Genomic DNA, 26,133 nt, shown 5'->3' with positions numbered 1-26,133 from the left:
GGTGGCATATGTTACCCCCACTCTGGGAGCTCTGACAGCAGAGTCCTCAGCTACTCTGTGCAGTTGCACTCCGAGCATGTGTCTGCTGCAACCTGCATGTCCCTGCTCCTCTCATTTCTGGCCAGGAGAAAACATCGGGGGCCGATTCATCCACATCTCCTTGGTGTCCCCAATGCCGGGTGACATGTCTCATTATGTACCACAGTGGCACTTGGCACTTCCACTCCGTGCTGGAATGAGATGCAAGTCCTCACAAGGCATGTAATGTATGCGCTCTTGGTGCCAAAGTGGAGCCTATCTCTTGTAAAATGGCTTTGATACATCGATAAATGGAGCTAGCTGACAAAAATTCCTTAACAATGAAGTATCATTTCAAAGCCAATATTTTTTTAGAGTGCTGAAGGTACAAGGAGCCCTAATGACTAACAGAGGATCGTTATGTATGCAGGTGAAAAAGAAAGATGACAAGGATTTTAAATCAATCTATCACATTATGCATTTACCTGCCAGCAGTGAGTTTCTCACCCCTTTCATTTTCCACTGCCAGATACCACAGATTCAGGCTGGTAAGCAGAGCATTTGGGGGCAGAATTTACATTAAAAATGAACCTTTTACATAAATTATGACCTCTTTTGTTTCCCTGCTGACTGATGCACTTTAGCTGTCACATGCCCATTGTAGAGGGACTATTCTTTCCCTGATATGTGCACGTAATTCTCATTAACATCAAGGCGATTTACAAGTACTCATTTGGGAAAGACAGAACCCAAAGAGCTTCTAAATGCTTATGACAGGGGTGCCCAGATTGCCAGGTCCTATAAGCCACAATCCAAAATTTTTATTTGGCTGAGAGCCTCTCCCTCCCCAGTGTCTCCCTCAGCCACCCTGCAAGTCCCACTGCCCTAACCCAGATGTCCCCTTAGATGTGCTGCAATCCCCCCCTGCTTCCCTGAATCCTCCTGACAACCTGAACCTGTCTCTCCCAAATTCCCACCTCTCCATAAAGCCCGGGTGATCACAACTTGCAGCTGCCGGCCCACGACCTCTGCTGCAGATCCCTGCTGATGCCTGCTCGGTCCAGCAGTGGCTGTGGCAGCAGGCAGCGAGGAGCAGGCAGCAGGTTGCAGGCAGCGAGGAGCAGGCAACGAGGAGCAGGTAGCAGGCAGCAGGGTGCAGGCAGCGAGGACCAGGCAGCAGCAGCACCTCCAGCATCCGCAGGGCCACCCGCTGCCTCCGAGGCATGTTTTGTGATCTGCTGTCTCCTTGCATGCCTCATGGAGCTCCCCGAGCTGGAGAAAGGCAAACACGTGTGAATCATCCCTCCTGTTTCCAGGAGGCCTCCATGAGCAAAGGGGCCTCCTGACCAGCTGCAGCCTTCCCCGTTCTGTGGTTTGACCTGCTGTTCTCCTCCTGGCTCTGGCACATCTGGTGTAAGAAAATGAGAGCAGGCTGGGGGTGCTGGCAAGCTGTGTGTGGATCACAAAGAGTTGTTTGGCCACCCTGTGATGTGGTTCTGAAGTGCTGGGACTGCAAAGCAAAGGCACCACTGTGGGAGGTTACCTCTGACGGAGTGAAGGCTGTTTGCACTTTGAGATGTGCTTTCATCTCCACGCACAGCTAGCACGATCTCTGTGCTAGGCACACACAGGGAATCTGGCTGTCAGCAGCTTCTCTCATTCCCAGCTCCTCTTGCAGCATTAGTGCTGCCACAGGAGGTCTGGGACCAAACCTGAGTCTCCTGCAGATATGGTGGGACGGGTAGGCAGGGAAGGAGTGGAAAAAAGGCACAGTTATTCCAAGAGCAAGGGAAGAATGATGGATGAAATTTTGGCAGGACTCATGTTTAGTGTCTGTAACTTGTTCCTTGGTCTCAGTGCATGAAAGATCACAGAGACTTCTTAGGTTCTCATTTGATTAAGACTATCAGTTTCTCTGTTGTGACATATCTCCATATCAGTGTAACCCAACTAATAGTTGAACTAATGTTAGAGGAGCTTGGAGCACAAAAATACTTCTAAATCGTTTATCTCTAAGGGCAGTTGGCCCCTCTTGCAGCCTTCCAAGAGGCTGAAGACTAATCACAACAATAAAATAACTCACAAAGTAACAAGATATCTACAACATGATATAAAGAACGGAACTGCCTCACCGAGGAAAAGAGAATTGCCTGCCAGTGACATTGGTATTTCTTAAAATTAGAAGTCATCAAAGAGAGAAGCAGGGCAAAAGCACAGACATAGATCATGGTTTCACCTTTGGGAAGATACCTTCAATGGCTCCATGCAGAAGGGAGCAGTGAGATAACCACTCCCTGGACCACCTGGTTGAACCCTGAGTTTGGGCTGTTTCCTGGCAGCATGGGGTTATTGGGCACTTGAGGTTTAGATGAGTTTAGAAGGCACTTTCTGATCTCCAGAATTTGCTCAGTATGAAGCCCTGTAGAACTATCAGCTTTTGCGAACCTTTAATTAAAACAACAAAACAGAACATGCCTCTGGCTATTTCATAATTTTCTATGAAGATGAATCTGGGCACATGCAACTTGGAGTGAGACACTTGCCTCCTGCCAGGGAACTGAATGCATTTAGTTTCATAACGTGCCAGAGTCATGTAAGTTCAACAAGCCTAACAATACACATTGTGGTATGGTTTACTCCTTAATTATGAAGTTATTTTCAGTAAGAAATGTCATATTTTTTTTTTTCTTCCCTGCCGCCCCTGCTTAATATCTCTTTCTTGGGCACTAATATTCTTTGTCTCACCAGAAGTCTCCTTTTTAACAGCAGAATGGGTAGGCAAACCAAGAGTGGCAAAATGCTCTTTTCAGAGAGTGAAGCTGGCAAGTACCTGGCGGGCTGTAACAGCATACGTGGCACAACTTTCAGGCTGGTAAACATGTGCACTTCTTAGTATTTGCTTTCATGTGGGGAGGGGGTGTAGTCTCAATATTTCACATATGTCACCTAAGGGGAAACAGAACCATCATACTGGTACAGACCGGTATCCGTGCTGAGACTCGTCTGTTTTTTCGCTAGTTCTAAAATGTAACGAATCACATGCCCTGTGCTTTCTCCTTACCGGCAGTATTCTTTCTAGAAGTTAACTATCTTTCAACAGTTGTTTTCTGTGCCTAAAGAAGGGACTAAAACGATGAACACTAGGTTAGATATGAGAGAGGATTAAGGCTGGGGGAGTAGTGAACGATGCATATATTGACGTTTCAACTCTAATTAACTAAGAAGTCTTGAGTGAGGGGTGGCATGTAGCTACATGGCTGCTGGAACACTCTGGTGATTTGTGTTTTCCTAATATAGACATGCAAGAATTGCCATCTCGAGGTGCCCATCTCTACTCACAGAAGGAAACTGGATGGCTATCTTAGATCTCACTTTTGGATGATTAGAGAGGGTGAAGATGAATCCCACTGCTGTGACTCAGTGCTTGATCTCTTTCTCTGACATTTAGCAGGAGGATGTTAAGTAATTTCTTTCAAGTTTCCTGCTTCTAAACCTCTTTCTTTGCTTCCTTCCACCCTCATCCTCTTGTCTTCCCCATTATACGCCTGAGCAAGTCTTTGGCAAAGACACAGCAAATAACCAAAATTTTTGTTTCAAGAATAAATCAGGCTTTAAAATTCCTTGTATGCAATGGAACAAAATGAGATCTCAATTTTGTGTTGCTTTGTGTTTGTTTTGGGTTTTTTTTTGGCAAAAGAATTATGGCCTTATACTTATTATACTTACCTACATGATTCAGAGCCCTTTCCACCATAAGATTAACTGAGCTGTGACCTTGGGTCATATTCAGTTCCTCCCCAATACTAGGAGCTATACCATGTATAAACTACTGACATAGGAATTTTAATAGCAGAAGTTTTGTAACTTCCTTGTTACAACCCTGCCCCAAGATATCTGCTTCTCTGAAAGATTTTGTGTTTAACTAGTTAGGATTTTCAGATGAGTAAAATGAAGCTGCAAAATGATGCCCACCTTCAATATGTTCAGGATTTTGACTTTACCCTCTCTGCCACTCTGAGTGGGAAATCTCTGTCTCCTCCGTAATTCATAATGAAGTGACTGTATAAACTTGTCCAGTACAGTTTTGAAGTGATAACTTGGCTCTCGCTCACAATACAGATGATGCCTTTCCAAACTAATTTTAGTAGTCTGCACTGAGCTCCATGCACGGCTACACCATCATACGCAGTACGGGATCAGAGTGTGAACACAACTGCCTGCCTCAGACAATTTGAACATGTAAGTGGTGTGACACTTCAGTCTTAAATAGCAGCTTTGATGTTACATCCCTTTTATGCAAGAGGCTTTCTGTATTTGAGGACTGCCTTTATTTGTGCTGAAGTGCAACGGGAAAATCACTGCAGTGGTTCAATGGGAGCAGGCAACGGTAATGTGTGGAGCAAGAGGGAAAGAGAATGATATCCAATTGAATCCAGACAGGTGGACTTGTGCCAAGCTAGAATTTAATTAAAACGCCAGGATTAAATCCACTTTTCTAGTAGCACCCTCTTTAATTAAGTGTTGAAGACAGTAATATGACTAAGCTGCCTATCTTCTTGTTAGGCATTCAGTGCAAAGTCTTCAGAAAAGACACAACTGAATCTGTACATTGAATAGTTAGAAAAACTGGACAATTTGCAACAGCCGAATGTTTCGTTTCATTGAAAAGGCAACAGTGGTGGTGACAACTGCTTCTATTTCACAAGCCAAAGAAAACAATAGAAAGTATAATCCGTACAGAGATGTAGACTTCTGTTAGAAAGCTGCAGTCACACTTTGCTTGATAAACTACTTCACTTTTATTGAATCATTCTGTCCATGTAGAATCTAGGGTAACATATACAATATATAGTATTTTAAGTGCTCTTCAGTAACTCTTTCAATATACTTGAATTTGTGTTCAAGCAGGTTTCAAACCAAGCTTCAAAAATGTTCTCACAATGTCAACTCCCTGCTTCAGGGGATCATTTCATCTTGATTGGCTGACAAGATATGTTTTCATTCAGTCCACAGGGGTAGCTTGTTTTAAAGGTCTAAAAATATCCATGATCTTTGGAATATTCATTCTCAAAGTTGGGCCTGCATTGCTCTTCAGGGTCTGGAAAAGAGTGAAGTCTTTACAATCAAATGATAATGATGTATTAGAAAGTGGAACTTGAGCTTCCAGCAGCTGCACCAGAGTTCAATTACTCTAGAGTTGAGATTAAATTTAAAAAGACAAGTCCTGTCACTACCAATGACCATCAAATACATTTCACAGTCATATAGTTTTGTTGTGTGTGGAATATTGAGATCACGCCAAATCTTTCAGATGTATTTTAAAGTATTACTTATTTATGCTGCTGCACATGATGGCCACCAGGTTCTCGAGTCAAAAATCTTGGACAGATCCTATGTGCATGTTAATCAATTGCCTCTGTTTTCATTCTTTCCAGTGAAATTAAGAGCAGAAGTGTTTAAAAAAACCTGTAAAACTGCTGAATGATCACAATGCGTTTGCCAATATCAAACAAGCCAGCAAGTTCTTGAGACTTTGGCTTAAACTGAATAGTAATTTACAGCAGGAGTTAAGCATTGGAACTGACTGGGGGAGATGAGGAGATTTGTCTTCTAATGTTTCTTTTATATTGAGAGAAATAAGCTCTCACAGATGGTAATTCAGAACAGCTAAACTGGATATTTAATGGGTTCTGTGAGTTAGGTGCCTACCGTGAACCAGTATCTACATGCAGTTGTGCACCAAACAACACGTCTAGGGATCAGAAGTTGTTTCAACAGCTTGAGGAATGAGAGGCTAACAACTTCAGAAAATTACGTAAAAAGTGGCTTTATATATTTGTCAGCAGCAGTAGTTCTTTGAAACCTGCCATCTGAGGGTTTCTTACATTCTGAATGTACATTCTGAAAGTACAGGTCCTGATTTTCATACAGTAGTATCAACTACTTTACTGTATTTAATGTAAAAATAGTTTCAGTGCTGGGAGCTATATCTAAGCTGTAATGATAAAAGCTAAAATCGTGTTTTGTGCAAAAGATGATTATTTCATATTTGAAAGTCTGTGTGAATTACTAATGATGTGTTTTCTCTATTTCTGCAACTGGCTGACATTTAGTTTGCATTTTTCAAGTTTTTCTACAACCTTCTTTTACTATGGCACTTATTACTTTTCTAATAATAGTCCTCTAAGACACAGTGCTTTCTCCATCTTGAGCATAGCTTAGCAGATTTTGGGATGTCTGGTTACTTCTATTTAAAGGACCTGGCAATGATGAACCTTTTCCAATTTTTTTATCATTGGAGTATTTTGTTTGCACAACCATTTGATAACATATGCACCTAAGGGATCACAGCTCTCTCCTGTATGCATTTATATTTAAGACTTGCACTGACCAGAAGCAATAGTCATACGAGAAAAAAGGTATTTTTTTTAGAACGATTGAAGAGAGACTCAGCAAATCTTTATCTTCATTCTACACAGTGAAAATAGAGAAATAGAAAATGGGCTTGGAAAAGATGAAAATCAAAGCCCTCTGAAACATGGAGATTTGCAAATTTATTGAAAAGTAATGTGTAGATAATATGGATACCTATGTCTCTTTGGTGTAGCAAGCACTAAAAAATCACAACAAACTTAACCGAGATGGTGATTTACATAGCATATACTGGGGCCTGTCTTGTTTGCCCACATAAGTGCAAAAAGAAGGAAGATCCTTTTTTTAAAATGCATATTCAGATAAGAAATATGAGTTTCCCTCATAAAAGGTAATCAGAAAAGATCTCAAGGATCACTGCAGGCACAGTGGTGTCAATAACAATATCTATAATAATGCTTACTAACATTTCTGATAGTTTCTTCCAGGTCATTTCAAGGTTCTGTCAGGTTTCATTAATATGTTCATTAGGACTCCTTCTCTATCAAAAGCAGACAATGATTTTGGGTCATCCTTCATGTTGCCTGTCATGGACATAAGCGTCTTTCTTGCTGAGAGAAATGCTTAACTAACCATCTAAAATAAGGTTTGGAGTGCATGGGAAGTTACAAAATACAGCTATAAGTTGCAGAAGCTTGAGTCTTCCTAGACAGAATGAAGATCTGCACTTCTGAAATAAATGCTTTCTATTCATGGAGTCAGAAGGAGAACCAGAGAATAAAATTGTAGGTAGATCAAACCTCTAAGATAAAAAAAAAAAGGCTTTATGTGAAGTTATACACTAGATCAGAATGAAACCAAAACATAAGATGAGGAAGTGAGAGAATGAATAGATGACTGTGAGGTAGGCAACCTTCAGTCTAAACTGTAGCACAGTAGGAATACAGTATAATTAGCTTGTAGCAGCCAGAGCAAAACCAATTTAAGAAGCAAATTTAACAAGCCTATAAAAATTCAGGTTTAACTCTTAGTTCTAGACTCTGAATAAAGATATGACTAGACCCAAGTTTGCATAAGTATGAGGGTTGGATAAGATTTCTTCAAGGCATATCATAATCCTGTAGGCAATGGTGGATGATGTGGTGATAAAGGAGGCAATGCTCCTTTCACACTAGCTGTTTGCCTCCAGTACTGAAATAAAACCAGTGGGTTTTGAGAATGCTGCTACCACTTAAATGGTTAAGTTTTGCTTCTGCTAGCTGGTTGGCAGGTAGACCAATGCTTTCAGATGTCAAAACCAGCTGTGATAAAAATCAGTCAAAGCAGTTTATTTGGGAAACCAAATAAAACCACCACTAGGTTTTTCATAACTAGAAATAGTTAAGAAATTTTGTTAATTTCATTTACCCATCCAAAATATAGACCTTTAGATCTGATCTATTAAGTTAGACTATTCTATAAGAGAAACCGATACTGTAAGAGGAAAATTCACCCCATCCTGATGTAGGTGTCTGAAATAGTGGCTATAACTCACAGTTTGGAAATGATGTCCAACTTAGCCAGTGGTAGATAAGCTGAATGCTACCCTTGAAGGCTGATTGATCACATTCGTAGTAGCATTCCATACTTTTGATGTATTGATCATAAAAAACCAGCAACAGGACTGGAAAATACAAGAGACAGAGCTGGCAATAAAGGTCCTTGATGAAGACACTGAATTCAGAATCATTTATGCTCACAGCAGCCACATTACAGTTCCTGTCTGTCTGTGTGGCAGGAATGTACATTTTCTGTATCTTTTCATGTTGTTTTGCATTATGGCACCACAATTTTGTTATCCCTTAGGCACTATCACAATATAAACATTAAATACAAATTCCTTTAGCTCAAAAAATATTGTATACATAAAGTAGTAGGGGAAAATATTCGCTGAACATTAAAGACTCTCTCTTTAATCTAAAAACCTGAGCTAGGAAGTGAGCTAGAAGAGCCATGTGAGAGCAGCCTGAAAATAGTTCTGCCTGTAGAGATGCTTTTGCATTTCTAAGTGCATTACACTGTCACAAGGAATCCCCAAATCTGACTAAAACCTTCAGATATTTAATAATCACACAGAACTTTACCTTTAGGCAAACCCTCTATTCTAGTGCTTCTTCACTTTCTGATGTAGAATAATGGTTGCATCTCAGGAGATATGTATATATGTGTGCTTAGTGTATTTAATATACACGTGTTATTGGTTAAAATGTATATATTGGTAATCAGCAGCAGCTCCAAAGAAAGCTAATGAAAAGGCTGAAAGCTCTGTCATTGTGGGTGTCTAATGAAGTGCCCTCAGCAGGTGTGTGCTGATTCGGGACCACAGAGGTCAGACTTGTGCTGAGCTGTGCATTATATTTGAAGCCCAGAAGAAATGACAATCTGTAGTACAGTTCACAACCTATGTGAAACGAAACTTGATTAAAGTAATACAAGTTGTTAGCTCTGAGATGGTTCTTTATGTGAAAAGAACAAAACCCACCACACATAACTGTGCAGTATAAAGAGCACTGAAATCTTCTCATGTGCATTTAAAGCAGTGCTTAGCATTGTAATAAAACACACGGTTCAGTTATAATGTGGGGTCAGTAATGCAAAGAGCGAGAAGAATAGCGTTAAATTAAAGAAAATGAGAGATCTGACTGACTATCAGTTTAGCACTGTTACTCATGATGAGAAGTAAAATGAAGTTCACGACCCCATCTACTCTGCCTCTACTCTCTGCTCCTTCGTGTCCTTCATCGGAAGGCACTTCTTCAAGGAGATTCATAAATCCATAGTTTTCTCCAATGAATTGGCGCACACGTATTCTGACTGTTCTAACCATAATACTTCTATAAACAGAACAAGAAAAGCTGCTACTCTGAGACAAGTTACTATGTCCTCTGCTTGTGACTGATAGATATTTGGTATTTTTCTCTTAAACTTGATGGTGACATTTTCACAGCATTTATTCAGTTTATTTGTCTGTATAGTGCTGTGCACATTTCCATTATTACATATAGCACATAGCAAAGAAGAATCAAATAGTGATCATAATGCATATAGCCTGTTTGTTACCCGTAGTAATAAGCTGGTAGCAGTTTATTTCAGCTTGGAGAGTAACCTGATCTTTTCCAGAAAGCAGCTACCACTTAGCTTTTCATAAGCAAGAGTACTAACAGGATCTTGGGTAAGACACTTATGCTATAGAGAAATCCATCTTTTGCAATAATAGCTATTAAGAGCCATAAACTAATTGTAGATAATGGCCTACCATTCAGCAGCAGTAATTCAGCCACTTTATCAAGATATATGGATTTAAGTTGACCACTTTAAGACCTCAGTATGCATGGAGAAAAGGGCTTAGATTGTGAGAAGACTTGTTAAAAGTAGCAAAGATGATCTTTGGTTGCCTACAGATTATGGCATTTAATTAATAGTCTAGATTTCAAGTGAACTTTCAATGACCTCCTATTGCAAACAAGACAGTGATGCAAAACGACCAGCAGGCCCCGAGGGGCTGGAACAGCAGAGCAGCATCAGCTGAGCAACTGGGAGGTCTGGTTCCACTCTGGGCTTCTAAGCTGATAAATGGGAACTGGAGTGTGCTGCATCATGCAAGACAGAGAGTCTGGGGAAACGTGGCTTGTTTGACAGGCCTTGTCTTCAGAAGAAGAAATGCCAAAGAAATGTAAATGGAAGATAATATGGCCTACGGCAAGAAAAAATACATTTGAATATGTGGGCAATGGGTACAAAGTGGTATCGTTTCCTGCGTGTAACCGTTTGGAGGACATGCAAAGGAGTTGGTGTTGAGGATCAGAGATCTTTCACATAAAGGGTGGTGGCAACCAGCTTTTCCTTGCATCAGTCTCAGAGCTGCATGATAACTGTAGGACATGAATTAGTCAACATGAGCTGTAGGTGAGAGTGAGTTATAGTTGAGTTCATTTCTTGCTTTACCTTCCATCTTCTGAGGACTGATTAAAAGAGAAACTAGTAGAACATAGAATAAGCTGTTTCTTTCTGATCTAGTCTTATATACCAAGTATTTTCCTGCTTTTCTTCCATTTTGTCAGTCATACTTGGGGTAAACCAATAAAATCACACCCTGCCTACTTTGATAATCCTGTGCTCCTGTCACTTGTTGGCGTTAAGCCTCTCCAGATGTTACACCATAGTTTTCAGAAGGCTCCAGTGGCTGTCTTGTTACTGCTTCCCAAACATCTCAAATACCACGTCCAACCGGTCCAGTGTTTTCCTCTTCACTCCACAAAACCACATTTCAATATAAAAAATTTTTTTTTTTTTTTTTTTACATATTCAATGAGTACTTTCAGTCACGTAGATAGAAAGTGGACACAGCTATGTCTTCATGTTAGGTTTTCTTTTTCTTTTTTTTTTTTTCGATAGAGCTATGGGAAACAGGGTCAGATTAGAAGGTTAAAAGGAAAGAAAATTAAAACGCGGGGGTCTAGTTAGTAGTCTTAAAAGGCAAAATAGAGTGACCCACTCTGGTATGCTAAGAGTTATGAAGATGATAAGTAAATATTTTAGTAGGAAGATTGGCATCAATATTTAGTTAATGAATTAATGCAAAGATACTAGGTCTGATATAGAAAGTATTGAGGCTTCCTGAAAGGTAGATTATTTATTGAAGACATAATGTCTGGGTCCCTAACACAGGCAGCACAGCCCTGGCAGGGGTGTGGAAGAGGAGGAGTGGGATGAGGTGGGCTCTTCTCGCTTCTGACATGGGGTATGTGTGGCACCGGGTGGGGCTATTTCATGCTATGCATGTCTTAGTAAATGCGTAGGGAGATGTTTATAAAAGTATTTGAGCAGCGAGGGAAGCATAAATTGCAGTAAGAAAAAACATATTAACAGTAGGAAATATTAAAAAACAGTAGTTCAGCCCAGGCAATTCTGAAACAAATGGCATAAAGCAACATGTTACAGAGGAAAGGGAATAAAGGCACTCAACATGAAAATGATGTATGAAGAATGCCAGTCTCACAGTCCTGAGATGCTGCCTACGTCTTCAAAGACACATCCACACCTGTTGCCTATTTGACCATAGAAATCCACTGTTCAGGTTCAGCTAACAGATGGGTTGGTACCCCCACTCCCTTCTTCCATGGCCAAGGATGTAAAAGTGTGTCATGGTTTAACCCCAGCTAGCAATACAACCATGACACCTGCTCACTCACCCCGTCTCCAACTCCCTCCAATAGGAGAAAGAATCAAAAGGGAAGGGAGAAACGTGGATTGAGATAAACACAGTTTAATAAAATAACAAAATACTAATGCACTACTAGTAAATATATATATATAATAGAAATAAAAGATACTCAAGACAATTCCTTACAAACACACTGAGCAGACTGTCCCAGGAAAACAGCACCTGGTCCCAAAGCCAATCCCAGAGAGAGAAAAGAGAAGAAAAAGGCGGAAAGGCTCAGAGGTCCCTGCAAAATGGCAAAAAGCCGAACTAAACGTCCCACACTGAACTCCCCTGGCTTGAGAGAAAGAGCAAGTGAGAGCAGGGGCGCCTGAGAGAGAGCAGAAGAGCCCGACTCTTTAAATATGGAGCATGATGCCAATGGGATGGAATACTCTTATTGATCAGTCTGGATGTCAGCCAACCTCTGCCCCATCCATGCCCCGCTTCCTCGATGCCTCACACCTGTGGGTAGAGCTCTCAGAGTGTCCTTGGCTCTTAGACCAGAGCAATTAAAAACATTAGCTCTGTGCTGGGGTGTTATCTTTTGTTCTCAAACTAAGTCCAAATAATGAGCATGCTAGCTATGGAGAAGAAAGGTTTCTAACTGCATGTAGAAAATTAACTCATTCTCAGTCAAACCAGCACAAAGTGTCAGAGACATTTTGAGAATTGTGAAGGGTTTCTTTTTTTCAAGGGATAAATGAAGGAACTGAACATAGGAGTTTTCTGATATTTCCCTTTGCAGCTCATGTCACCTGAAATACCTATTTCCTCAGACAAGCCCTTCATCCTCCAGCCTCTCATCATTAAATCCCTGTCTTTGTCATGGCAACACCTGCCATACCTCCTCCCTACCTTCTCCCCTTGAGAGCATTGCCTGACCTCCCTGTCTGGTACCAACGGTGCTCCAGTAAGACTGTAATTCCTCTATCAATCGGACCCACCTAACCCATTATGGAAACACAACTGTCTGTAATAAAACACAGAGCATGGTGCACAGTGATGCTGTACAATGACAGAGACATGAATCAAATGTCTGAGAGATGAATATAAACAATGTAAATTTAAATAGGAGAACATGATTAGTGAAGGTGGAATTAGGTTTGGACACATGATAAGACTCCATTCATCTGTGAAAAATGCCAGAAGATTTTTTAATGAGATTTTCAGTTATAAACGTTGAGACACCACCAGTCCTGAGGTGATAAGATTAGAGTTTGATTGTGTGCAGTTATGAGAATAGAAGTGTATATAGAGAATTGACCTACTGTAGAAAAGCAGTTAGTCTACATGGTGACTAATTGGCAAAGAAAACAGCTATACAAAGTATCCCATGGCAAAACAAACAAACAAACAAAAATCCAAACCAACCAACCAAACAAAAAACCAACCAACCAACCAAAAAAACCCCCACTCACTTGTAATTTAACAAACACTTGTAGATAAAATTGTAGTTATGGGTGACTTGAGGCATAAAATGTTATAAAAGAAGAAATTAAAGCTCTAATAAATTAACGTTGCTTGAACCAATATGCTGTTAGGCATAATGCATTGCAAAGCACAGGACAATTAAGGAATGAGAGCGGAATTACTTCTGGGATTTAACGCCCAGATGCCATGATCTGAAAATCAAAACCAACTTTGACATTTGACTTTGAGAAAGCAGGTTAGGAGAATTGTCTTAGAAATGGACTGATTATACATAAGAAAAGACTTATAAGAGTCAATTTTAGAGTTACACTAGTATGCACCTGGTAAGCCCTCATGTGCCACATAAAAGGTGGTTTATGAGGACCAAGGAGCCTTTATCTCCACTGGGACTGGCAGCTTCTCCATCTCTACTGGTCCAGTGGGCAGGTTTGTACAGGTGGGCACTGCTGTCATGTCCATGATGCCAGTGGACCCTACTCAACCACACGTATGTCAGCTGTGCTGGCCCTGCCTCTCCTGTACATCTGCCTTTTGCTGTGTAATTGTATTTTACATCTTGCCAAAAGGCAAGGAAATGGTACTGGATTCAGCATTGTGGCTATGTGGCTGCTGGCTCAGGGCTGGTATGTTTAATTGGTGAAATAATAATAGGGTTTACTTGTCTCTCCTTGCCAAAGACCCTTTTTACAGACTGTGACCCTAATATTTGAGCCTCAGAGTTATGCACTCCTGGCACTGGTTGTCTGTAGCTGACCCATCTGTTATGTCCATCTGCTCATCTTTTTCTTTCAAGTTTACAAGTTAGGTTCTGAAATGTAATTCAGATCCCATTGCACCATTTTTGTCTTTCCGTTATGCAGCCTATTTAGTGTGGAAAATTGAAAGTTTAGTGCTAAATAGTTGTTAGCTTCTACGCTAATTGATTTCCCCTAAATGAAAGACAGAGAATTTTCTTAAAATACTTATCTCTCTTTTCTGAACCTCACCCTCAATGGATCCACATCATAGATACCTTTGTTTCACTAATTAATTCCATTGCTATTTATTTTCCCTCAAAGAGCCCTGTCGCTGGTTATCACAGAAGCAAAGAAAGTGCAATGAAGTAAATTTCTAAGGAATTTAGATTTAGTGATTGTATGGACAATAACCTTTGTAACAGTCTTTTGAGAGCAATCCCTACTCTGATCACAAAGCAAGTTTTGCTCAGGCACCTTGCCAGAGTTCTGTCTCATATTTTAAACAGGTACCCTCAGTGTTGCTCTCTTGAGGAGGAAAGATTTGATACTTTCTCTTCTAGTGTAACAATCATGTGGTAATAAGTACAGTTAGCACAATATTTTTCCCAGGAGTAGTAAAGTATGTGAAGTAAATTGTGTGTTCATGGGCACTCAACCTAGTGACATACTGACAGTATCTGCATTGTTCATACGTGCAACTTAAAGGGGTTGACAAACTTTAATGTGCAGACTGCTCTGTACTAAAAAGAAACAAACAGATAAGTATTGCATACAAGAGGAAACATGCCATCTAAAGCTTCTTGTCTGGATGCAGATTTCCTGAAGGACTCTCTACCCATGATCATATGTTCCACACATGACCTCAGCACCCAACTGAATGCCGAATTAAGCCCAATGGGCTGCCCTTGCAGCATTTGCTCCCATCAACAACTTGTGCTCTGCATTGGGAAATTTGGCCATGGTTGGGTAAGTCGTGATGACTTCAGTGGAAATTTGAAGGGCGCTCATCAGTACAAACCTTATTACTGCAGAAGAGACTTAGTGGAGCAACTTGTCCAAAATGCACATTACTCCCTAGTAAAACCCTCCCCTAAGAGCAGGTCCCAGGGCGCGCGTGTGACCTACGCAGGGCGTGTGGCTTGGGCTTCCCATGGCAGCGAGGTGAATTACAACCTGCCAGCAGTGATGGCAGATTTGTCCTCTTAAATCCCTGCTGTTTGGCTAAAAGTTGGGCACATAGTGGGAGTGTCTTCCCACAGGGAAAGAGAGCTGGGCAGGCCAAGGGTCAGTGCCTCCATCCTAAACCGTAAACAGTCCCACCAAAGGTGTCTGTCGGAGTCGCCTACCAACAAATGTAACCATGACTAAATCATGGTTTTTGTTGCAAGATACTGAATAAACCCAACCATTTGATAAAACCAATATATTTTGGTATAATAAAATACATCAGGTATGAGATATTTTATGAAAATGTTTAATTCAACTGTTTCTTTGGAATGTAGTAGTCATAGTTTGGAAATTTAAGTTACAGTTCAGTTCTATGTGATTTTTTTTTAATGCTACTCAGTGTCTGAGAATACAAATGTCATTTAAAATTAAGGCTTCGCTGTTCATTTTGAAACAACAATTTACAAGTGTCATATTGTCATAGAAAATAAAAATTTCTGTAAAAAAAATTTGCACAAAATTTTATGATGGTACAAAACATGAAGCAATAATATACCAGTAAAATGAAATCATTTTACTACAGAAGATTTTTATAGTTTTTCAATAAAGAAAAAAATATGTTATTTTACACTTTAAAAATTATGAAACAATCTAAAACAATATAAACTGAACACTTTGTAACACTGCCTTTACAAATTAATAACTTTATAAACATATAATTTTCTTAAATATATTTATCAGTGCAAGATACTTTTCAATGTAAAGTTGCAGTATCATTTTTCCTTTACTGAAGGGCAACTTTCATTCTATTACCTTCAGAGAAATCAAATCTTCAGTGCTAGATCCTCATTATCTTAGTAAGGTCTGGAAACCACAAAGGAGATGTATTTTTTTTATGTTCACTATTCTCAGTATGTTAAAAGAAGGAAAAAAACCACCAACCACAAGCTTTACTCTTCAAATAGATCAAGACCAAGAGCTGGTCTAGAATCTATTGAAATCTATGGGAATATTTCAAAAGGTTTTGGGCTTAGGCTCCTCAATGGGATTTTCTCTTCAGGGCAGTAGATGCATGTAACTCTCAGTCGGGTTAGTGAACTAGAAGTTTTTTCAGTTAAGAAGAACAGACCCCAACACCTGGATCACATGGTGGTAGTATGCTGAAAATAGTTTTGAAAAATCCTTTTTTTTTTCTTTGGGTTAAATAACTAGCTGCTTTGACCATTTTGGTCAAATTACACTGTTGGACACAAATGAAAATTCTGCCTCTGCCAAAAAGTCACTTGGGACATTTAGTGGAGTAATTTTAGGCCAAACTTCCAGGCCTTAGGTGCTCCGTCTCACCTTCTGGAGGACCCAAGATCTAGAGCCTGGAGAGGCAACGCTTCCAATTTAGACACATAAAGTTTGATGACCTGAAGTGGGTGTTTGAATTTTCACTGCAGCCTTTGCCTTTAGGACTCCTTTGAAGTAGCAACTATCCACTCTTTTTTCTATTGTGTCTTCCTTTAAAATATTTTCAACTTCAAAACTCATATTTTTACCTCCCATCTCCCTCCCTTTTCTTCAATTTCTAGGTTACTGGTGGATTTTCTACAGACTTTTCTGTTTTACGGTTCATATTTGTATAATGATATGCTTTAAAAATTTAATTGATAAATGGTGGTAGATATGGTTGCTCTAGAAATTCAAGGCTGAATTAACCCCTTTTTAGTCCTAATCCTGGACAGGATACTCCATTGCTCTACTACAAAAGCAATTTTGGAAAAGACTAACTCAGAAAGTCACAATCACTTCCCTAACTCTACGTGGGGAATTCAGTGAGGAAAAGCATGAATTCAGCACTTTGCAGGACGTTCCTTTTCCCATGTTTGCACTGACTTTTTCTGCTGGTTGGTAGATACCCAGGGGAAGGTTAAAGCTGCCTTCTCCCACTGCCTCCCTAGTTATGGCTCTGCTGGGTGTGGGCCACCACAGAAAACACGGAGCATCCCTGGGCACCTGTGGGAGGGGAGCGACCCCTCAGCCCTTCGCATCCACCTATGCACCCCTGCGGGAAACATATTCTTGTTTCTTCTTACCCTGTTGGACCAGCTGCATAGGCTGTTGAATATCAGTTGTCCAATAATATTTGTCTTAAAATATTAAAAAATTATGATGTAATTGTCAAACGCATTTTTTTGACAGCTCACACTACTCAGCTCACTGAATCTGTCACTATCTGCACTTCTGGTCAAACAGAAACCTCCTGGTGTGAAATGCCACGTGGATGTAACAGGATAGTAAGAACATACCCTACATACACTGTGGGATTTTATTCTGCCCTCAGTACCCGTGCATAAGCCCAATTAGCATTGATTAGCATAAAAATACACATTTACTGAGAGAACAGAACTCTGGATTCAGGTAGGGGCAGGAGGAGGAAAGTTTCTCATTTTAAAGGCAATCTTTTCAGTAAGGGAATAATTTTCCCGAGTGTAATTAACAGGCAAGCTACTCAGGATAAAAGATATGTTTCATGATTTCAGGAAAAAAGATACTGTCACTTTATGCTGTTAAGAAGAAACCCAAAGTTCAACTTTGGAGGGTAAAGTTAAGAATTTTCCCTTATTGTTTAACACAAACTCTAATAAAATCCTTTGCCATTACCAGCAAGTTAAAGCTGCAAGTTTTCTTTCCTTGGCAATGGCAAATGCTTATGCAATCTACTCAGAGAGAGAAAGAGAGAAAGAGAAGAGAAAGGGAGAGAGATTTTACATTTTGAAAATACATTCTATATGAAAGAACAATAAAAGGGGATATTGCAGCTTTATACAAAAGGGTCAAGAGACATGAAGTTGAAATACAGAAAGCAGAACAATCAAGCCAGGTTGTCAAATCTGATTAGCCCTTGCCTTACTGAGGCTACTTTCTTACACTAAAATATACTTTTCTTTTAGTCAGTGAGCCACCAGAATATGATTAAAGACAAGGGCATAACTGGAGAGAAGCAGAGTTGCAGTCAATGTTAACACAATGAGAAGCAGTACAAACAAAAAGGCACTTGAGAGGACATACACTAGCCAGTGCCAAGGACTTTTTTGTTTCATTTTTAGGCAGTACACTCGGTTACCAGTTGTGTCTAATGATGGCACATACTCTTTTATGGAGTTCACAAGCACAAAATTTAGTACAACACTGAAAAACATCAATAAAATTTGACTGTATTGCTTCGTAAACAGAGCTGACACACTATATCGGTACTGATGCAGCAGTACTTTCAAAAACATCCTAACCCTTCTTTGCCTATGCACAACACGAGCAATTATACACAAATACAGGTGCAGGAGTCCACTAAATTGCTGTTACTCCAATATTTTCTGGGCACTGAGCTACAGACAGCATGTCCATCCAAAGGACCCCACTGAATACATTTTGTGACAGCATCTTGGATTTTGCACAGTAAAACCAAAATTATCCATTAACAGAAAACAAGAGAGGGAGAGAGAGAAAGACAAAATGAACTATAAGTCAATCATACTTGGTCTCAACACCAGCGTTTGATTATTTCAAATAAAACCAAAAGAAAAAGCAGACTGTACATGATTCAGATTGTTAACACAGATTGTTGTCCATGTTTGTCGGTTACACACTCATTGAAGCTCCTGAGAAAAGCTTGGCTCAGTGTCATCAACGCACTTTTCAGCCTGTACAGTAAAAGAAGATCAATAGTTCCCCAGCACGACCGAGCTATGTCCTTCCATCCCGATTCTCTGAAACTTCTCCAGTTGCTTTATACCTTCATGCTTCCGAGTATGAATTCTGTGTGTTTAGTTTATCTTTTTTCAGTTTTACACCATCGACCAGTTCAAAATTGTAATTCTCCAGTGCAGACAAGTTCCTCTCTGACATCCCATTGTGCCAACAGGCACAGTACAGGACAACTCCACAGATGGCTCCTAAAAGCACCCCGAGTGCACTCATGGCTATGATGGTAATAAGGATTGGATCTAGGGTCTTCAGGACGTTGCCTGGTTTCCTGGAGATGTTATCATCATAGTCCTCGCCTGTATGGTATGGAGGTGTAAACCCTGAAATGGAGTAAAGAATTGCAAAGTTTTCAGAACTGATTCTAGTTAGAGTTTCGTTTGATGAGTTGGAAATTTGGACAAAGGACATTGAGTTTTTGAACAGAAATTGCTACATAATTTGAAAACCTGGCTTCTAGGAGGTAGTCATAAATAGCTGAAAACTACAGGGTGTTTCAAAAAGATGGACCCAACTGAGAGGTGTTTGACGTTAATTCAACTATCGTCTTGATGTTGTCTGTACAGCAGCTGAAGGGAACTTAGAGGATTTATGAAGAGGTTACTAAAACTTGATAAATCATTAAACTGTTTGTAAATTTTTGTGTAATTGTAACGTGTTGCTGTCATGAAATTGGGTCCATCTTTTTGAAACACCCTGTATTATGCGGCCCAAATACTGTTTGATTTTTTTCATACTGTTGTCCAGTCCTTCAAGCTGCTGCATGTTAGTAGGGGTCCGATTCTGCCTTGGATTAAGTGGGACTCTGGGGAATGAATGACCAGACCTTTTGATTATATTTTGCCACCTTGCAGTATTTAGCACTAAGATGTTAATTAAATCTTGTTCAGATCAGTGAGAATGTTTATAGCCTTAGATATTGGTTGGGAATCTCCAGCCATTTTGCATCCATCTCCACTGACTTCAGGATTGGACCTTGAAGGAGTGACTGAACTGACACAGAAGAGCACTCTCGCCCTTCATGTAAAATATTCACTGGGTATCACATTTTCCCTCAACCCTTTCAGTTTATGAAAGAGACCCAGTAAACTTGCAAACTCTGCTAATTGTTACAGGAAAAGACAAAAAGTCTGTTTTGGACAAACCCTGCTTTCACTGAAATTGATGATAGCAATCCTGTTGACTGTAACAAAAAAAGTTAAGCTCATCGCCTGAAAAATGCAAGTATATTTTATTATTGGGACAATATGACAATTATGATCGATTTAATGATCCATTTACAGCTACCATCATTGAAAATGATGATGCTTTGGTAGACTGGTCATAAAACGACATTTTCAGCCAGGTCTGTGAAACAATTAGCCTGGAGAATTTTGAGCCTAATTACCTCGACACTGTGCGAGTCAGAAGTTGTAGGAGGTAATAACAGCTGTTTCCTCAGCTGTGGACAAGCCTTCTAGACAACAAAATATTAAGGAGCTATAGTTCGCATGCATGTATATGTATACGATGTAACAAATTACATATATAAAATTTGTAAGGTTTAAGATAGGTATAAATAATACAAAGTCTGTAAGATTATATGACATAGAAGAATAAAACTATTACATCCTTCAAATAAATGTAACCTTTCTTAGCATCTGATCCAGATAAATCAAAAAACCTTAATACAATATGCAGTTAGAGAGCTAATCTATAAATAAATAATCAGAATACACAAATTTACATGAAAATACACTTTAAAATTAATTCCCTTTTAACAATAACAGAATTTTTACCTGTTTGATTACTTTCTGGGTCATCTTCTTCATCTATTTCATTCTCCACGTCAGTTGATTCTAATGAAGCAAAAAGAATTGACATTGATTATTAGGGTTACAAACACTGATTGACTATGATGCTGGCAATAATGGTATAGCAGATTTTCCTGTGTCAGAGCATCATTATGTCAGCTTGACAGAACTATTCATTATGATGGGCTCTGAAAATTAATGGAGAAAAAAAAGAAAGATTTAAAAACTCCTCTCCGCCCAGTCTTGGCACAGTTATAGTTATCAGCAGGGGTTTTCCATGCCTGGGAAAGAGAAATCAGTGTGATGAATTAGCATCTCATTCATTGTATTTACAATTTTGGAGCCCAATTCCATAACACTTCATCAGCATAGGCATAGTTAATCACAGGAATAGTTTCACTGACTGCAATGAGACCACGTGTGTTTGGGCTTCAGACTGAGCTTTTGGCTTTAGCTCCCACAGGCCAAAATCCTTGCTCAGAATTAGGTTTGAACAAACCAAGCACGTGGAGGTAGGAAAGAAGTTACTTTCCTCTCTCATTTTGGAGTCAGGTAAGCACCATCACTGCGATCCCAGCACCCTTCTTGGCACTGAGGACACTGCAGGAGGACCAAACAGTGTGTCCTGTCTCTCTTTCCTGGTAACTGTCACTCTGGTGGCGTGTGATGAACCGCAGAAGCTGGACTGTGTGATAAAAAGCGATTGTGAAGTTCTGTCATCCTGCAGTGAAATGACCATGTAGCTGAAGTCTGTCTTGTTACCCTCAAAAGTATAGTAGCTACAAAAAGTAGCTAATTATTGATCTTAGATATGTTGCCAACTCTCATGGCATAAGTTCATCTTTCTAATGCTAAGGATTCTCAGTTCTATTCCCTCTCCTACATAAAAGTCATGGCTTCATCTCCATCATGAAGGACAAGGTTCAGTTGCTTGTGTTTATCTGGCATTGCTGCTGCCAAATTACGTGCAGTATGCAATGCACATATGATCAGCAGTGACCGGAATAACTCAAGACTGGCCAGAAATAAAAGGACTCAAATAGCATCTCAGGAATAGCTTGGCTCAGATGTTGAAAAGGCAATGTTCTAACATTACTTTGTGTCCCACATGTCTGGGAGGTGCTGACTACAGCAAATGAGTCACAGCAAACTCAGAATTATAGGACAGCAGAGGACAGTGTAAGGGGCCATTTCACCCTGTCTGTGTATTCTATAAGGGTTTGATATAGTCCTTTAAAATAGAATTCAAGTAGGCTTGGTAGTAAGTGATCTAAAAAGGATGAATAAATAAAATTGGATTTTGAGCATTAGTTAAAACAGGGAAGAGCATTAGGAAAAGCAGAGAAATTTAAAGAGGGCAGCAATCTGAAGTATAGGGAAAAATGTGAGAATGTGAAGATACTGTGACTCATGTCAGGAGGATGCTGGTTCTGATCCAAAATATTGCAGTTGCTGCAGTACCGAGATGACACCAGTGACACTTACTATGAATAAAGCTATGGGCCAGATGAGGAGTTTTCAGTGCAAAACTTTCTATATAGCCAATAACATCTATCCCTTTCTCACAGCTAAAACCAGCTATCAGAACAAAATAAATAATGTTTTGGCTGAGATTTCTATATGTTCTTGCTAATTATACTTACTTCGGCAATCCTCTTGTGCTACGTGATTGTCAATTTTAATATCATCCACAGCAATTCCTCCAGTTCCTTTTCCAATTTCTCCCTCAATAACCACCTGGCAAAATAAGATAATGTTCACATTGTTTTCATATTAATGCACAATTGCAGCATTCAGGATATCTTAACTGTTAACAGACATCTTTACTTGTCATGATTCCACATCTTCATGTACTTTGATTGTGGCCTGCCAATCTACACTGTATGCCCTTATGAACCTATATATGTGCAAATGTTAATTTATATAACGTCATAAATTCATTAAAGATTTTTATATTGGCAGCAAGACTGTGGCAAGAATGCAGTTTTGTGATAGATGAGAAATGATTTCTAAAGTATTTATTTGGCCTTCAATAACAAATTGTTTGTATCACTGTCATATGAGATACCATGAAATATGCCACTAATATTACTGTCACAGCAGCAGCACCTCACCTGTAGGTATAATACTGTCTACATAAATCCTTCAGTGACATCTTCTGCTATGGTGTATAAAACATGACCAGCAAGGTCTTACTGGCCTCGGCTCTGTTAGTTCAGCAAGTTGAACTTACCTGATAGTGTTTCACAGACTTGTGAAGAAGAACACGCCCTTCCTTCCAGCTATTTGCCTGGTTCCCGCTCAGGGTCCACAGCACCTGGTCATATTCATCTGGCTTTTGGTACCGCAGTTTGATCTTCAGGGTGCCAACGTGTGGGCCGGACATGTGGTACCAGAAAGTCATGCAGTGGGCAGAGTTCTGCGAGTAAATCACGGGGCTCAGCAGTCGGGCGACTTTGCCTTTCTGGCTTTCGTCAGCTTGTGAGTAAATGAAATTGCCATCTCCTACTGTGACAGAAGGACTGTGTTAGGAATAGCCACCAGCTTTCATTTTCTTTGCTTACCTAAGAAGTCTCGACCACCCCTGATCATTTTGCTTTTTTTTCCATGCTGATGATTCAAGTCTCACAACCAGGAGAGTCAGAGGGCTTTGGTCTGGGAGCTCTAGGAAAGCTGAGGGCCACAGAAATGACCAGAGGGATGGACCACCTCTCCTACGAGGAAAGGCTGGGTTGGGTTTGTTCAGCCTGGAGAAGAGAAGGCTTCAGGGAGAACTTACTGTGGCCTTTCAGTACTTAAAGGGGGCTTGTGAGAAAGATGGGGACAGACTCTTCAGCAGGGCCTGTTACAATAGGACAAGGGGAAATGGTTTTAAACTAAAAGAGGGGAGATTCAGACTGGATATAAGGAAGAAATTTTTTACAATGAGGGTGGTGAAACACTGGCCCAGGTTGCCCAGAGAGGTGGCGGATGCCCCATCCCTGGAGACACCCAAGGCCAGGCTGGACGGGGCTCTGAGCAACCTGATCTAGCTGAAGGTGCCCCTGCTCATGGCAGGAGGTTTGGAGTACATGACCTTTAAAGGTCCTTTCCAACCCAAACCATTCTGTGATTCACTGATTCCTTGATTTTTTCTGGCAGACTGCTGTTCACTGGGCTGCTTTGTGCCGAGAGTGAACCCTAACAACATGTTTACTACATGGCACACACAAGGCATTTGCTTTTGGTCAGGGAAGGAGGGAAAAGCATGTTTGGTGTGACAGCATATGCTCCGTTAGTCAGCGTGCACCTCCTGAAGAGAGCAAGCCCTAGTTCAGCAGGCTAGACAGAAATCCCTGGGGCCTACTCTACACTAATTGTGCAAAGAGCTATTTTTAATCTCTATTTAAAGTAATCTGCACTCGAGGAGGCGAGATTATAATGGGAAGAACACTGGAGGATAAAATAGCTTTGAAGAGCCCTGGTCAGAGATGAGGAACTGAGATCTAAACAGTACTCACAAACAGAGCCTGAGCATTGTCACAAACGATGCAAGAGTTGTTCCCTTGGTTTTTGTAATAAGATTTTGAGCTCTGTATATTTGTGAGGCATTTCCCAAAAGAGTAAGATTATGGCTGGTATTTTCTGAAGAGCATAATGGATTTGTTATACATGTTGAAATCCGAACACCTAATATCCTTAACTTGGAAAATTACTTGCTTAATCACACTGGGAGAGAAGCACGTGGGAGTGTGATTAGTTTGGAAACAGAAAATTGCTAAGTAATATACTGACTACAGAGAGATGCTTCTGATTTACACCAGCCCAGCATCCATTCCAGTCAGCTTTTGAAAAGCTGCTTTGCAGAGAATTATAGTGAAAAAATACGAAGGTCATCCTGGTGTGTGTAAGAATAGATGGCATGTGTAATGCACTCACACAAAAGGGTGGAGACAGGATTTACTGGCATCGATATAAAGTTATTTTGAAAGTAGGAAGGAGAAAATAATAGTAAGAAATACTGTTCCTCAAAGGCTGTGTACATAAGTGTACATATCTCTGTTTATATCAATGCTCAAACAAAAGAAAAGTAAAAAGAGGCAAAAGAAGATGTTTTGGAAGGGTGGTGTTTTGTCATCATTGGTCTTTGCTTATATATGATGTTCTTGAATTTCATTTGAAATAATGTATAATTGAGACTTGCTGGACTGTAATTGTATAGTCCTACACAATGAAATAATTAGGATGAGCATTGCTACTCTGGGTAGAATATGAAGGACAAGGTTAATAAAAGGTGAGCCAGGAACAAAGAGGAGTGGGTTAAACCCAGTGGCTGGAAGAAGTGGCCCTAGTGTATGAGAAAGAGAAATTTTCTTCTGACATGAGAACATGAGACAAGGACACTTTTGTTTGGATTTTTCTATGGACAGTCAGAGGTATCCTGGTCAATAGGCATGTGGAAGTATCTGGTCTTCAAGACAATTTCCTAAGGGAAGATGATGTTAAATTGCCAAAAAAATTTAGCCTTTTTCATTTTTTTTTCTATCTTCCTGCAGTAACATCTTGTCCAGCTTCTTCAGCAGGAATGCTTGTGCCTATATGTTCTTTCCAACTTTTCTTCTGTGCAGCACAACATGTGCAAATCTCATCAAAGAATGGTGATAGGGAAATCCAAAAGGAGGAAAAAGGAAAATAATCCCAGCATTAGGATGGCTGTCTCAGTTGGGGGACCTCACTCTGGCCAGATTTAATCACATTATGAATAATTTGAAGTGACATACAGCATATCCTGCTGTCTTAAAGCAATTGCTGTTGAAGATAATTTTTGTGGAGTTTCTTCAGCTTTATACATGTGCAGCTGAGAGCAAGATGTGCCTGGGAGTTGCTCGTTGCAGTTCTCCCAATATATAGAGTGGCCTTGCTGTGTAGTGGTGACACTGAGGGGCTTGGTTGGGATGTCAGTGCCACTCAGGCTGCTCATGGTCTGTGTTCACACCACTCATTCTGTACCTGCTGGCAGGTGAATGGCAAACCTTGCATGTGAAGGTGACCTTAGAGTTGAAGAAAAATTTTGGAAAATATTGAAAGTGCAGTAAGGAGCAGAAGTGGCTGCCTGTAAGACTTACTAAAGCTACAGCTAATGGAGCAAATAAGTCTTCTGCACTAGCAGGGCCCAGCGGAAACAACAAAATCTCATTTGAAGAATATCATTTCTTCATCTCCTGACTGAAGACAGGTTCAGTCTCTCTATAATCCTTGGTGTCAAAGTGCAGATAGCTCTCATTTCCAGGGTATTATTGCAGTGCTGGGTCAGGAACTCTGTCTTCATTGTCTTAATTAGAGCTTTACTTATGCATGCCTTTTAGGTTTTGTCAGTCTCTGGCTAACATAGCTTTTAACCTCCTTTCAATGTCAGATCCTACCGAGCCATTTCACTTTACATCAATTTTTCCACCATTACAGCCTTCGCTTCAGCTAACTACATTTAGTTAATTTGATGCCATTTATTTGTACAATGCCATTTATAGTCAAAGTATTATAAGTTGTTTTTTTTTTCTCCTGAAACTACTGTACTTGTCTTAAGATTCAATTGAAAGTGTCTCAGATTTTAAAAAGTCCAATTTTGTCTAATTTCCTTGTCATT

General features: G+C 40.0%; 1 protein-coding gene across 4 annotated transcripts in view; it reads right to left on the bottom strand.

The window, feature by feature from the left end:
• Positions 1 to 15,577: 15,577 nt before the first annotated feature.
• Positions 15,578 to 26,133, bottom strand: part of NRP1 (neuropilin 1) — a 115,085-nt gene continuing 104,529 nt past the window's right edge. For 2 of the 4 annotated variants that reach the window (XM_065627623.1, XM_065627626.1), the window contains exons 15-18: positions 22,744 to 23,018; positions 22,154 to 22,247; positions 20,496 to 20,555; positions 15,578 to 19,040 (exon numbers count right to left, since the gene is read on the bottom strand). In XM_065627623.1, coding sequence (XP_065483695.1) covers positions 18,751 to 19,040; positions 20,496 to 20,555; positions 22,154 to 22,247; positions 22,744 to 23,018 — 719 coding nt within the window. In that variant the 3' untranslated portion in view covers positions 15,578 to 18,750. The remainder of the gene's footprint in view (positions 19,041 to 20,495; positions 20,556 to 22,153; positions 22,248 to 22,743; positions 23,019 to 26,133) is intronic. The other 2 variants (XM_065627624.1, XM_065627627.1) reach the window with 2 other exon arrangements.

This window comes from Caloenas nicobarica, chromosome 2, assembly GCF_036013445.1.
Source record: "Caloenas nicobarica isolate bCalNic1 chromosome 2, bCalNic1.hap1, whole genome shotgun sequence".
Taxonomy (NCBI): Eukaryota; Metazoa; Chordata; class Aves; order Columbiformes; family Columbidae; genus Caloenas; species Caloenas nicobarica.
The sequence above is the reverse complement of the archived record's forward strand: the minus strand, read 5'-3'. Positions and strand labels throughout refer to the sequence as shown.